The sequence below is a fragment of the Spermophilus citellus genome (genome assembly GCF_964194105.1).
Source record: "Spermophilus citellus genome assembly, chromosome: 1".
NCBI classification, from domain to species: domain Eukaryota; kingdom Metazoa; phylum Chordata; class Mammalia; order Rodentia; family Sciuridae; genus Spermophilus; species Spermophilus citellus.
Window position 1 is genome coordinate 135,896,575 of NC_138182.1, and position 16,320 is coordinate 135,912,894.

The 16,320-nt window shown below is 37.2% G+C and overlaps 1 protein-coding gene across 1 annotated transcript in view; it reads right to left on the bottom strand.

Annotated features, from left to right (window-relative positions):
• Nucleotides 1–8,412: 8,412 nt before the first annotated feature.
• ITK (IL2 inducible T cell kinase) overlaps nt 8,413–16,320 on the bottom strand; it is a gene marked incomplete at its 5' end in the record, with an annotated part of 67,037 nt that continues 59,129 nt past the window's right edge. Inside the window, 2 exons of the mRNA XM_081308588.1 lie at nt 8,413–10,863; nt 15,038–15,195. Of these exons, the coding sequence (XP_081164714.1) occupies nt 10,795–10,863; nt 15,038–15,195 (227 nt within the window). The 3' untranslated portion in view covers nt 8,413–10,794. The remainder of the gene's footprint in view (nt 10,864–15,037; nt 15,196–16,320) is intronic.

Consider the following 16,320-nt stretch of genomic DNA (forward strand, 5'->3'; position numbering starts at 1 on the left):
TGGGTATGTACTGGTGTGCAAAAGACAGGGTTCCTGCCTCCTTGGGGCTAGGTATCTACCAGCATCCAGTTAAGGCTGGGAGAAGCCCTGTCAGGTGAAATGACAGAACAAGCAGCCAGGACTGGGGTAGAGACTTTCTTCCACTAAAGCTTGCTGACTAGTGCTGCTCCTTTGCTCAAAAGGACGTCTCTCTTCCTTTCTGATCCTTGGAGCAGAATCCTGAAGCTGCCATTTTCATAGCAGGGCCCTGCTTCTACTTCATTCAGGCAGAATTGCCTTGCAAAAAGATGACAGGCACTTCAGGAAAAACCAGGGCTCTGAAGGAACTGAAAGAACAGGCACCTTTCTCCTCAAGGCTTTTCTGCCATTTAGGGCTCTTCAGAGAAACTGTTCATTGAGATGCAGCCTGAGGACCCTCAGACCAGACAGAAGTCAGGCTGGATCCAATCCTAACCTTGAGACATCTAAGTAAGGCATTTCTCCATTCTGCTCCAGAGATGCTGCCATACTCACAATAAAGGGATTATAGTTACATGAGGTAACGAAATTAAGTGACTAATTTAAAAGCATTTGAGGCATTGTAAAATGTATATAGATATAGGGGATGAAGTCTTGTTACAAAAGAACCCTTCTGTAATGTTTTGCTAGAGCCCACAAATTAATCACCCAGCTGTTCCTACAAAGGGCTATTTATAGAGGAGTCACTTTATTCAAGTCTCAGGAAAGGGCTTGTGTGAAGAAGTCTTTGCCTTCACCCATCTCACACCATTTCCCAAGTGCTGAGGATTCTTTTGTGGCTTGATGTTGCATCACTCATCCAATTTAAATTGCTATTTTAGAAATGATGATATATATATATATATATATATATATATATATATATATATGCACACACACACACACACACACACACACACATACATATTATTCCTTTCCCTGATGCCATGTGAGAAAATTTGTGGGGGTGTTTGTGGAGGATGGCTTTAAAAACAGAACTCAGGTTTTCTTTTCTTTCTTTTTTTTTAATTTTCAATTTTCCACTGTGATGGAAATTTGGTTTATTTCGTTATTTCGAATGTTTCCATTTTCTGGAAGACATTTTTTTTTTTTTTTTGCCTGCTGTTCTATCTTGTCTTTTCACCTTTCAGGAAGAAGTTGTTCAAAACATTAAAAAAAAAAAAAAGAAAAAAAAAAAAGCCAGGCTTGTTGGTGCATGTCTGTAATCCCAGCAGCCTGGGAGGTTGAGGCAGGAGGATCACAAGCTCAAAAACAGCCTCAGAAACTTAGCAAGAAAGACCTTGTCTCTAAGTAAAAAATATAAAAAAGGACTGGGGATGTGGCTCAGTGGTTAAGCGCACCTGGGTTCAATCCCAGGTACAAAAATAAATAAGTAAAATTAGAAAAAAATGACTATTACATATGTATTTGGCTAGATCTTAGGAAGAAATATTTCCCTGACCCCTGTGTTCTATTTACTTATAAGGGGAAAGGAATACAATCTTTTGAAGCCACCTTGTTGGAAATCCAGAGGCTTGCCTTTTGCTCCTAGTTTTGCAACTAACAGAAAAATGATCTTAGGCAAGTGGCTTTACCTCTCTTGTTTCCTCATCTATAAAGTGAAGTGGACTGGTTGCACTTCAATATCCCCTGAATGTGAAATTTTACATGATGTCCTTAAAGGAGAGGGCATTTCTCTCTCAGGCTTAAAGTACTTCAGTAACTCACTACTGGCCTCAGGATGAAACCCAAACTCACTTGCAAAGCCTCCCAGGGTCTTCCTGATCCAGCATCTATCTTGTGGGGCTCTTACATGTGAACATACATGTTGTGCCTCACCTAAAAGGAACCTCTTTTAGTTCCCCAAATTTGCTTGGGTTTGACCTTCGCACAAGCCAAGCTTCTTGCTGAGCATGTTTTGTTCTCCTTTTTCTCTTCTCTCCACCCTTTCTTTCAGTTTACCTACCTAACTTTACTCCTCCTTCTGGTATCCCCTTAGCTATTATGATACTTCCTCCAACATTCCTCTGTGTCTGGAAGATTAGCATTCCTTACCTAAACTCCAATAGCCCCTGAGTTTCCTCAAGCACACCACTTATGTTGTTGCTTTTGATTACTGATACACTTGCCTTCATCCCACCCATCATCACATCTAAGAGTGTAGAGTATGTCTTGCTCCTGCAGCATCCTCGGAGTCTGGCATGGAGAGTGGAATATAATGGCAGTTCAATAAAAATGGTTGAACGAACATTGCAAAGTTAAATCTTTATACTTTGCCACTTAAATCTGTAGCTCTCTGTCAATTGTCTTCAGCTTTCCTTTACATCCACCCCAGGCTGCATGTCAGCAATGACAGGATCCTGGCTATCAAAGGAGAATTGCTTCATCACTTGGAAATCGGTGTCCCACACATTGTGGCTGCATGTGTGGCAGGATTGCCTTATTTTTAGATAAGTATCAAATCACTGAGGATATCTAGGTTTTCATTTAAAAAACCATCAACAGACACTGCTTCATGGAGTATCTGGAATAAGCATGAGAATTGGTTCTAGAGAGAGAAAACATTAATAATAATAACAACAGCCAGATGAATAAAATGTTATACTCTATTTATGTATGATGTGTCAAAATGCATTCTACTGTCATATGAAACTAATTAGAATAAAAAATATAAAAAAAGAAAAAATAATGACTAACATTTACCAAGTGTATTACATCTTTTAATTTTCACAAATTATCTTATTATAAAAATATAATTATTTGTCTCATCTTATAATTTTGGAAACTAAAGCAGATAAAATAACTTGACCAAGGTGTGAAATCAAATCCATGCTGTTTACCACAAATATATACCTTAAAACAGAGGGCATTTCCCTCCTTCCAATTTATGGATTTATTAACATGCTTTTTTTTTATTCCAAAAAACATACTTAATATAAGTTGCAAGAATATTTTATATTAAAATTAAAATCTGAATTTTAAAAAAATTAAGGAAAAGTGTATAAATAAGAGATGGGGAGAAAAAAAATGTACACACAACCCCCCCCCCAATAAAAAAAAAAAAAAAAAAAAAAAAACCTCTACGAGCTTGTTAAAATATTTGTTCTAAACATTTCACAGTTAGCAGGAAAAGAGAAACCTGATAATCAGTTACACAATTTACATTAACCATGAGATAACACCTGACCACTTGCTCCAAATTACCTCATTTTATAGAGGAAAGAACTGAGGTTCAAAACAATTATCCAAAGCTGATATCCCAGAACCCATGAAACTAGGTTGCCTAACTCTTTGAGCATGAAAAAATTCATTAAAGCCTATAGTTTAACCTGACATTCATTGAATTTTTAGTTGGAGCAGACTATAAGCTAAGCACTGTATGTGAATGAACTCAATTCATCCACACAGAATTCTGAGTGGCTGTTATGCTGTAGTTGAAAATTTAAGGATTTTTGTGGTTCAAACCTCTCTCTGAGGTCATTTGAAAATGCATACCTTATGTTTTCTTTAATTTTGCTGTTTTCCCACCACTTCAAGAGACTGATCTCCCTTGAAGGTCAGATGGTTTACACACAGCTTGATGGCCCAGAATACTTCTTTATTTAAACAAATGCTATTTCCAACAATTTTGAATAAGGACAGGTGAAAGAGGGTCTGAGATAGCCCTAACAAGATATGGAATGCAATAATGTAGCCAAGGTAGATTTAGATTGCAACAATGTAACAGATCCAGTCAAGCAGTGCTTCTGTATTCTCAGAGGCTGGTATAAATGGCTTTATGATCAATTCCACAGAATGATTGGGAGTATTGGAATTTGGGGACAAACAGCTCCAACTTCAAGCCCCCATTCTGCCACTTACTAATTGTAGGATTATGAATGATTTCCATTGAGTCCTATCCTTTCATCTGTAAAATTAAGATGAAAATAATTATACCTACCCCTTAGGTCCCTGGGAAGAATAAATGAAATAATAAATGTAACATACTAAGCAGAGTCAGGTACATAATAAGTGCTCAAAAATGGAAGCTATAATAACAATAATATTTATTATTATTATTATTAACATCTAATCTCACTTTTGTTAAGTAGCTCTACAGCCCCATACATGGTAGTGAAACTTTCTGTGTATCACTTCTCTCTTCTATCAAGTGAGACCCCCATTCCTAATGCTATACCCAAATTTCTATAAAAATCAAACATAATCTTAGGTGAAAAAGTACTTATAAGAAAGACAAAACAGAAAAGCAAATGAATGTTTGTGTTGCTTGTTTCAGCCTTTGGGTCCTTCTATGCAAAATCAGTCTTTGGGAAAATGTAAAAGGACTGGAAACTTCATGGCATCTCTAGATGGTGTAGATGGGTGGGAGTCTCAACCTCGAGACTGGGGATTTTAATCTACTTGGTTCTTCCACAAATACTGCAATAATTCTAGCTGATATGTGTGGGTTTCAGTCTCAGGGCTCTTGGTCCTAACATAAAAATAGTAAAGGAGAAGAAATAGGAATAAGATGTGTTTTTATGCACTGTGATTCCTGTGTGTGAAATGTCCTTCCAGACCCCCGTCTCCTTGGAACTCTCATTAAATACACAGCTCAGACTTAAGTCCCTCTGTGAAGCCCTCTCTGTCCTTTGTGGTCTCACAGTTCTGTGACCATATTTCCATCAGTAACCCAAACAGTCTTTCATGATTACAGTTTTTTCTTGTTATTCAGTAGTTATGTACTATGAAGTTACTGTGAACACTCAACTAGCAAATACTGAACTGTTGTAGGAGACATGCAGTATTAAATTCCCTAAAAGCCTTTAGTCACAACATTTTGTCAACCAATCAATACTTAATCTTGTTTTATTGCATAATTCTGTTTAAGAAAAACCTGATTTAACATCTATTGTTGATTCATTAATGTATACTAATGGTCAACAGCAATAGACTTACTTGAACAAAGCTTTTCTAATACATTTTTTACCCCTGTAAGACATCACAGTTTTGCATTTAAGAACAATACACATAATTTTAGCACTACACTTTGGGATATGTTAAACACTAAAATCACTAATAAAAATTACAAAAATGTGCCACTAACGAGACTCCATAAACTTATATAACGAGACTTATTTACAGCCTGAGAGCTGGGCTGAGAGAAAACATTGCTCTATAGGCCATTGGGAATGTCATATGGAGAGCTGTCATCAACGACTGCAAAAAAAAAAAAAAAAAAAGCAAAGCCTCATGTATTGATTTGAGGGCAATATAGGCAAATTCTCAAAACATGAAATCCACAAATAATGAGTCACCTGTTTTTGTTTACATGTTGGACTTTCTTGTTAGCCTGAGAACATCTTAGAGGAAGGGCTGTTGGCTTGACCAGGTGCCTTTTCTTTGTACCCAGAACCACGCCAGTCTTCTCACCCTGCCCTCTGCCCAGAAACTGACCTCTCTGGACTGCTCTGCTAGGGCTCTTTTGCCCTCTGGCTTTGGTTGGGTTGGATCAACAGAAGTCTCAGCAGTTGATGGGAGGAAGGGAGTCATGTGTGACAGGTCACATCCCTTTGATGTTGCCTTGGGCTTCTTTGTACCTTACTAAAGCTCTCTCCTCTCAACATTCTCTGAGGGACACCTTTCACATTCAAATGACCACATTCCCTCCTTGTTCCTCTTGGACCTAGGGATGATGACTTTTTAACTGCTATAATCAACTATGTTGGACTGGGTAATTTATTTCTCACAGTTATAGAGGCTGGGAAGTCCAAGATCAAGGCTTGGAACACTAGGTGTCATGTGAGGAAGGCTTCCTCTGGCCCATAGTTAGCACCTGTTGCTGTGTCCTCACATGGCAGACAGGTATAAAGAAACTGAGTCCTTCCAGTCTTTTCATAAGAGCACTAATCCCATTCATGAGAGTGGAGGCCCCATGACCTAATTCCCTGGAAAGACCCAGCCTCTTCATACTGCTGCACTGGGGATTAAGTTTCAGCATGAAACATTTAAACTGTAACACACTGCTCAGCTGCTACCTCCCTCGTGTTTTAAAGAGTCATTTTATAAATGAGCCATCCTTAAATTATCCTAATTTGAATGTGATGGGTTTGGTCCCAACAGATAAGATGTCCTATTCATTTTTTTAGACCCTGCACATACCACAGAGCCATAGTAGGTGAATAGCAACTTTTATGAAATAGATAATCTCTAAAACTTCTTCTGACAATATGTACATGATTCTGTTCTCCTACAAGTCATCAAGACATTATGTCTTGGGGAGAATCATGAAGTCATCATAGATAGGGTCACACATGGGCACACTCAAATGCACAGTCACTCACACAGTGCTGGCATCAAGAGGTGACTCCAGGGAGCAGGCTTTAGCACAGTAAATTTCCAGCATGTTCCTTAAAGCCAAGGCAAATTAAAATGCATTCTAATGTAAAAACCTGTGCTTATTGTGCAAATACAGCTTCTACTCCCAACTCTCTTTGAGAGGGTACTTGGGGAATCCATAGTTCCTTCTGCATATGTGCTCTCTCCCTTCCCTTCTGTTTTTCCCCTCCCCCCCACTCCCCATCTTGTCAAATGGCATATATTCTCTCTCTTCCTCAGAATGGTAGGATGATGGTTTTGTGTGTTGGGAGACTCAGAAAGAATTGGTGTCTGTGTGGGGAAAAATATTCTGAGAAGCATATCTGTTCATCCAACCTATTTTAGAACATTTCCATGTGGATTATTTATCCATGGGAGTTAGCCTGGAGGCGAATCCTAGGAACCACTGAGTAGAAGCCACAGGCTTTCTTGCCTATGCCTACTGGTCACTGGAGCAAGATCTGACTCTGCGATGGACACAGGTATGTGGTGAGCTGAAACATACAGAGTGATCAACACATCAAGGCTGTAAGAGCCCAGCTTTTATTTCACTGAAATTTTAAGAGCAAGGGGAATAGCTATTTATTGCTGCCCAGCAGTGACTGAGGAATTCTGAATTATAATTTCCACATGTCACCCACACAGCAGATGACAGTCAGTGAGTGAGTATGAACAATAATCTGGTACTGTGAACAAGGAGAAAAATCATCTCCAAACTGATGTCTCTTCCACCAGCTTTGCCTTTAACAAGTTTATCCATTACACTGCTGCTAGGATGTATTTTAAAAAACAAATTTGACCTTCCCTTTCTGCTCATTGGTATTTCTACCTACAGTGTAAAAGTCTGCCTTCTTAGACTTTTAAAATATGCCTAGATTTATATTATCAGTTTCAATTTGCCACCCTTTCAGAGTACGTGCACGCGCGCGCGTGCGCGCGCACACACACACACACACACACACACATTTACACACCAGTAACATCAAACTGATAACAGCTTCCCAAATATTTTATTTCCTCTACCTGGAAATTATTTCTATTATTTCACTTACTTACCAAAACAAAGTTATATTTTATCTCTCAAACTGAATTAGGCATTTCATCTTCTATGACAATGCTACTCCAACATTAATGTATGTATGATCCCCTGCACCAAAATAAAAATAAATAGTTTAAATGCAGATTATTGTTCAGTAAGTGAGAATGAAGCCTGAGAATTTTTTCTTCTCTCATAAACTGGTAATTCTGTTGCTGCTGGTCCAGGGACCACATTTTGAGTATATTATCCCTCTCCTGATTAATTCTATTATTTTCTGAGTTTCTTTCTGGGTTCTTCTCTTCTTTGACTATATTTCCATTGCTCTACTATAATTTTATTTGTCTACATATCTGCTGTATGCCTTCCCTACCAGACCCAGTTTCTTGAAAGTAAAGACGGCCAAAATTCTTTGTTTTTATAAAGCTGTGTACTGTGCTGAGTGCATGACCATCGGAAGCATTGGAGGGTCCACATTTAATGAATAGTTTTGAATGATATACTTTTTGGGGGGAGATAAAACAAGGTAGCCAATTTTTGGGGGGGTGGGGTGGGTACTCGGGATTGAACTCAGGGGCACTAGACCACTGAGCCACATCCCCAGCCCTATTTTGTATTTTATTTAGAGACAGGGTCTCAATGAATTGCTTAGTGCCTCACTGTTGCTGAGGCTGGCTTTGAACTTGGGATTCTCCTGCCTCAACCTTCCAAGCTGCTGGAATTACAGGCACTTGCCACTCCAAGTAACATTTGTGTGAGTGTGTGTGTAAAACTTTTAAGAGTTTACCATTTGGATAAATTCGGAACTTAAGCCATGAATGATACATTTATTAAAACACAGTTTTATTTGCACATATGCAACTTTGTGTGCTCTACAAAGGGTAAGAGATATTTGTAACATTTTTATTTTGAACACTAACAGTGACTGTACACTAATAAATAGTCATCTGACTTAAGTATAAATACATAGTCTAAAAAGATACATAGACTCAAAATCTACAAAATGCAACTACAACAAAAACCTTGTATAAGAGAATTCTCTGTGAATGCAGAGCACCATTTTCAATATGTGAGAGGGAAAATCATCTGACGAGAAGCCCGTTTTGCAATACAGGACACTGGGAGGTGAGTGATGTACACGTGTTCAGTTGAAGCCCCAACAACTCTGAGCTTAAAAAAGATAATACCATGCAGAGGAAAGTTTTCTAAGCCAAACCACAGAGATCAGTCCATTCTGATGTTTTCCTTCAGGGCTGAATGTCCCAGAAATGGTCTCTAATTAAGGGTTCCAAAGAGAATGCACAAAATGCTAAAATGTAAACAGGGACGATTGTGGATAAGTTGAGTAAGATCATCTTCTGAATGATAGAATTTTATCTTGAGGCTCTGTTTCACAATAATTATGGTTAAAAGTTACGCATCTAAATCTCAAGCCAGCCAAAAATATCATAATTCAAAAGAGTTGATTGCAACACTATCTGATAATTTCTCTAAGAGTTTAAACTGAACATTGGAGAAAAAGCAAGTTTGTCTTATATCAGGGAATACCCCCATATTCAAAGTGTCCAAGAAGACTACAGCTCAAAGTTGAGGTGGATAATTAAGGGAAATATTTATCCTTCTGCGGTAGGATCTACTTTGAAGTTCATCTGTAAATGGCTTCATGCAATGTGATTCGGGTGGGTAGGGAAAATTAAAGGTTTAATTAACTGAGTAACTACAAAGTCACTAACCATGATCAAGATGAGGATGAAGGTGAAGAAAGCGAAGATCCTATTTCAAGTTGGAGCTCCACATGGTCCACTGAGTGGTCTCTGCATAAGCAGCATTCCTCATTGGTGCTGTATTGATTTCTTTATGGGCAGTCTGTGGGTTTCTCCAGTTTTTGATCTCCTTTGCAATCCCTTTCACTCTCAGTAGGAGGCAGTGTTGAATAAAAACAAAGATTCTGGGCTGGGGTTGTGGCTTAGTAGTAGAGTGCTTGCCTAGCATGTGTGAGGCACTGGGTTTGATTCTCAGTATCGCATATAAACAAATAAATAAAATAAAGGTCCATCAACAACTAAAAATATACATATTTTAAAAAAATAACAAAGATTCTGCAATGGAGTCAGACTTTGGCTGGTATTTCAGCTCTATACTTCCCAATTCTGTCACCTTGGGCACATTTCTTGGCTTTTTAAAATGGGGGAAATAATATTATCTTCCTAAATTGATGTGAACTCAGGTGCATTCCCCAGGAAGGGCTTGTAGCTCAGTATATGTATCTACTGTGCCGTACAAGAACTCAGTCAACAGTTGGACATCCTGTATATCCTGGAAGCACCACAGTGCTTGACTCAGTTTCCATATAAATAGTTTAACCAAGAACAAAGTTCTTATCCCTCTCCTAGAATTTTGGGAGACTTGAAGTCTCAACCTTAGAACTGCTCTCTGTAAGACCACCCTGCCGACACAATGCTGCCCCCTGTTGATGCAGGTAGTACTGTTCAGAGAGGGGGCTGATTCCCAGTGGCTGGAATGATGAGGATTCCGAAATAATCATTTCCTAAGCACTCTGCGTAGAAGAGGAGGCACAGTCACTTGCATGACTTGATACAAAATGGGAGCATTGGCATGGTAATGCCTTTTTTCTGTTTGTTTGTTTGTTTGTTTGTTTTGGGGCGGGGGGAGGTGGCCCTCTCAGATGCCCTCTTATTCCTGACTAGACATCTGATACCTCATGGTCCAATCATGGGATCTGAATGGTTCATCCCGATCCATCCAAGCTCCTCCAGGGAGTGATGAGGCAGTGTGCTCTGTGAAGTCTCATGAAGCTGCTTCTCAGGACATCCGGCCTCTGGTGTAAGCAGCTGCTTCAGTACATCTACTGCAGGAAACTGCGGCTGACTGCATCACAGCAACCGAGCATGCTTCCTGGCCTTAACCAACTCACTGGTTTTCTTAGAAAAAGAGTCATGCTTCTTATTCTCCTTGGCCCCCCATATACTGGTATATTGTGTGGTTGGGTCAAATGAAAATCCCCGGAACCATAGCCTTAGATCCGTGCTTAATGTTAAAAATAAGAATCTGAGCTCCTACACCTTCTCTGCCTATTGTTAAGAGGTGCAAGAAGTGCTCCCTGAAAGCCGTCAGACTGAGGTCTGTGCATTAAGGTGACAAGAGGCCGGAGAGGACACAGTGACATTGCTGCTGTGCTGGCCTGCTCTCAGCTTGGTGGCCAACCCCTTGCCTGTGACCTGGCTGTAGGCCTCTGTCAGGAGGCTGTATTCATCACAGGGGCCAGTGCCACAGGCCAAGCTGCCTCCAGGAGTCCTGGGCTGGTGGCAGTTTTTAATGCTCTATGAAAGGAGGACACTCTGCCTTCAGTCACCTGTAGCTCATGGCCTGGCAGTGAGTCTCTACTAGCCTGATTCTGCGATTTCAGCCAGTTGACCAAAGAGTCTGGAGAAGGGTGGCCGGTCTTCTGGTCTCTGAGGAGGAAGAAAAAAAAATCTGAGTTCCTTCTACTTATGTGTCATAGATAAATCCAACACAAACCAGTAGAATGCAATAAAAGTATCTTGTGCTAAACTTTAAACATGATTTTATATGTATTGTATTGGTAGCATTATTCTCTCACTATTATAAGCAGGTATTCTGAAATCAAATCACCTAGTTTTAAATCTCAACTTTACCACTCATTAACTGGGTGATATGGAACAAACAGGTTCCTAAAGCTCTTTGAATTTTAGTTTTTTTATCTATAAAAGGAGATAATAATAAAATTTACCTCATAAAATTGTTTTGAGAATATAATGTCATACATAAAAAATACATCATAAAATTAAAGCTAAATCTCATCAAAAAGGAATATTTAGGCATAAATCACACAATATGTATGATCTAGATGAGGAAAAATGTAACATTCTAATAAAAGAAACCAAAGAAGATCTAACTAAATGGAGACAGATTTTATGCTCATGGATAGGAAGACTAGGGTGTTAAGATATCAGTTCTTCCCATGTTGATTCAACACAATTCAAACAACAAAAACAAACAAACAACAACAACAACAACAAAAACAAAACCAGTAAGTCATTTTGTGGGCACTGACAGACTCTAAAGTTTATATGGACAGGCAAAAACAACAATGACAAAGAACAAAGTTGGAGATGCTGCTCACCTGACCCTACTTTATTTTAGGACTTACTGTAAAACTACAATAATCATGCCAGGATGGTACTGGTGAAAGAATGTACAAATAGATCAATGGAACAAACCGGAGAGCTCAGATGTGTGTGTGTGTGTGTGTGTGTGTGTGTGTGTGTGTGTGTGTATAATATTATCTATATAACTATATATAATATATAGTTACTATGTAATATAGATATTGTATATAGTTATATTTAAATAAATTCACAAAAATGGATCCATCTACATGTAATGTTTATAGCAGCTTCATTCATAATTGCTGAATAAATAAATAATTATATATAATATATAATTATACTATGTATAATTATATAAATAATATGTTTATTATATATATATATATGTATATATATATATATATATACACACTAATCTTTTACAAAGAAAAAATAATGCTAGAAAAATTGGGTATCTACACAAAATTATTCTAGTAACAGGCCTCATCCCTTTCATAAAAATTTACTCAAACTGCATAATATACCTAAATATAAAATGCATAACTATAAAACTTCTGTAAGATAACAGGAGACTATTTGGGAAATTTCAGGTTTTACAATGAGTTTTTAGACACAACATCAAAAGCATAGTTCATTAAGAAAAAATTAATATTGAATTTTGTTATAATTAACGACTTTTGCTCTGTAAAAGACACAGATATTATGTTAACTATAATACATTAATAAATATTTAAAAATATACAGAAAATGAAAAAACAATCTATAGGTTGAAAGAAAATATTTGTAAAACATCCATTTGATAAAGGATTTACACCCAAAATATACAAAGAATCCTTAAAACTCAACAATAAGAAAACAACCTGATTGAAAAATGGGAAAAAGATCTGAAAAGACATTTCACCAAAAGATACACAGATGGCAAATAAGCATACAAAAAAGTGTTCACCATCATGTGTCGTTAGGGAATGCAACTTAAAGCAACAATGAGTTATCACTATACATCTATAAGAATGGCTGAAATCTGGCACAACTAATACCAATGGATAAGGACAAAGCACACCAGGAGTTCTCATAGCTGGTGGGAATGCAAAGTGGTACAGCTAGTTTGGAAGGCAGTCTGGCAGTTTCTTACAAAGCTAAACATAGTCTTACCATATGATCCAGTAGTCACACTACTAGGCATTTACCCAACTGAGTTGAAAATTTACGTCCCATAAATAGATCCACATAAATGGATCCATCTACATGTAAATGTTTATAGTAGCTTTATTCATAATTTCTGAAAACTGAAAGCAATCAAGATTTCCTTCAGTAGGTAAATGTACAAACAAACCATGGTATATCCATATAATGGAATATTATTTTGCAATAAAAAGAAATGACATACCAAACCAAGAAAAGACATGGAGCAACATTAAATGAATATTACTGGTGAAAAAAAGTCAGAATGAAAAGGCTACATACTGTATAATTCCAACTATATGACCATCTGGAAAAGGCAAAATCTTGGAGACGGTAAAAGGTTTGGTAGTTGCCAGTAGTTTGCGATGGGAGAAGAATGAATAGGAGAAGCACAGATGATTTTTAGGGTAGTAAAGCTATCCTATATGACACTTTAATGGTGGATACATGACATTATGCATTTTTCAAACTCCTTCAACTCTATAGCATCAAAAGTGACCTTAATGTAAATTACAAACTCTAGTAATGAATATGTATTGACAGAGGTTCACTAATTGTTACAAGTGTGCCACACTTGTGCAAAATATTTATAACCAGAGAGCAAGGAGAGTATTTAGGAGCTCTCTGCATGCATTGCTCAATTTTTCTGTAAATTTAAAATTTCTAAAAAATAAGGTCCATTAATTTAAATATATAAAAATGTTAAAAGAGAAAAAAATGCTAAATTAACATCAGCTATTAATATTATTATAGCATTTAATCCTTGTAGAGAACACAAGATTTGTGCCCCCCTTTATGTCATTGTTTGTTTATTTGTTTTTTGGTTTTAAAGAGCTCTAAGAAGTTGCAAATCAAGCATTATTTAATGATCTTACAAGAAAAATGAGGCTCAGAGACAATTGCCCAAGATTAATGGAAAAGAAATGGCAAAACTGTGACAAAATCCAAGTGTTCTGTATAAGTATATATGTTCACATTCTACCTTTTTGTTCTTTAACAATCTGAATTTTTATTGACTCTCCACTTCAGCTATTTTCTACTTTAGCTGAATTGTACAATTTTGTAACTCACCAAAAGACAATTAAGATTCACATCAATGTGGCTCAAGGCAGAGCCTATGAACTAAGGATGGGGGTAAGTGAGCCATCTGGGAAGATACGAAATGACTCCAAATTCTGAATTGTTGAATAAATAATAAAAATTTTAATTTAATCCTTTTAATATTTTCATAGTAAAAGTGAACTCCTAGTCCCCTATTTATAGAACTAACTTCCTGTTTTTTTCATGGTTTTATAAAGTTTTTTTTTTCTGCTCAAAAAGTTGAGGAGGGTGTTGACATAGCCCCTCTCTATCCTCTTTGAAACTATACTAATGACTTGTGATATTACATAGAAAATTGAATAATAATTAAGGTTGATGTTAACTTTGTTAGGGTTGGGGAATCTATCCAATTGATTAACAGAAAATAACCAATGCTGGTGAGGAATAAGGGGGTGGCGGAATACATACACTCTTGGTAGAAATCTGAATTAATATGTTTATGGAAAACACCATGGAGGTTCCTCAAAACACTAAAAATAGAACTACCATGTGATCCACTTCTCAACACATCAGGGAGATACTTGTACTCTCATGTTTATTGTAGCACCATTCACAGTGGCCAAGAGGACATTATATTAAGTAAAATGTTAGACACCAAAAGACAAATGCATGTTCCCTCATATATATAGAAAGTTAAAAAGTCAATCTGAATGTAGAATAGAGATTACCAGAGGCTGGAAAAGGTAAGAGGAAGGAGAATGGGGGACATTGGAAAATGAGTACCAAAAGATATGTTAGATAAAAAGGAATATGTTGTGTTTCACAGCACAGTGGGCTGACTGTAGTTCACTATAACCTATTGTATGCCTTATAAAAAATTAGAAGAGAAGAGTTTAAACCTCCAAACATAAAGTAATAATAAGGATATGGAAATGTTAATCATTCCGATTTGTATCCCATAAAAACTGCACAATTACGATGTGTAATCAAAAATTACTTTTAAAAAGTTTAAGGATGTTGAAATGGTAACTACCCTGATTTGATCATTACACATTTTATACAAGTATCAAATTGTCAACAGTGCCCCAAAATATGTACAATTAAAAATAATAATTTAAAAAATGTAAAGACTTTCAAAGTTACCTTCCTGCTAATCTGTTAGTCAACCTGCTGCCTCATCCTTCTAAGAGGGAGCCATTCTCCAGGGAACAGGGTAGGCCCTGGCATAGTGTATTATCATGTATTAAAGGGGGACACCACTTCACCTACTGACCTCTTTCCAGCAATGATTCATGATCTGGTAGATGTGGGAGGAGGCTAGTCGGGGCTTGTATAACCGAAATCCGGTACTGATGTCTTCCACTACCTCTGAGTTGCTTCTATTTTCATATGGGATTCTGCCTTCGCTGAAGACTTCCCACATCAGCACACCTACAAGTAACAAAGAGCAAACACAGCTAAGAAGGAAGTCCACAAACACAAACAAAAAAGGAATAAGGCAATTGGGCATTGACATTCAAGCTTCTCCTTCCAGACCACCAGAAGTGCAAAGCAAGTCTGCCTGAGGCCTATTTGGCCTGTCAGTTATTTACTTATGTATTTATTGTCCTACTTTTTAAAAACTGCAATTTCTCAACCTGCCTAAAGGCAAAGAATTCTCAAGCTAAGCTTTTTATTATTTCTAACTCAAAAGCTACAACTGAAAGTTGCAGGGGACAAAAACTGAAATGTCTACACATGCATGACATAAATGAAGGGAGTGGGAGAGATGTGAGTACTGGTGAGGACTGGAAAACTGGAGATCAAAAGCTCTATCAAAACAGGACAGCTATGGTTTGCTCCAGCTAAAGGATGCCACATGGAAACAGAGCTCAGGATTGTCACATTATCTGATCTTTAAAAACAAATCAGAAATTGGAGACTTTAAAAGGTGAACTCAATATGATTTTTTTAAAAATGCAGGTCCAGCATCCTTGAACCAAAACTCCAAATGCACCAGAATCAAAATTGTTGAGTATTGACATGAAACCACAAGCGGAAAATTCCACATCATGAAACTTTGTTTCATGTACAAGTTATTTAAAAAATATAGCTGGGTGCAATAATACAGACCTGCAATCCTAGCATTTCAAGACTGAGGCAGGAAGATCAAGGCCAAACTCAGCAATTTAGCAAGACCTTATCTCAAATTTAAAAAATAAAAATGACTGGAGGTGTAACTCAATTGTAAAGTGCCCCTGGGTTCAGTCCCCAGTAACCTCCCTCCCACACAAATATGTGTGTGTGTGTGTGTGTGTGTGTGTGTGTGTGTGTGTGTGTGTATATATATATATATATATATATATATATATATATGAAGAATAAAGTCACCCTCAGGCTAAGTGTATAAAATGCATATGAAACAAGTAAATTTGTGTTTAGATTTGGGTTCATCTTCAAGAAAACTCATTATGTATATGCAAATATTCCAAAATCTGAAATTTGAAACACTTTTGTTCTCAAGTACTTTAAATGAGGATACTCAACCTGTACTACATAAACTAGGAAAAACACATG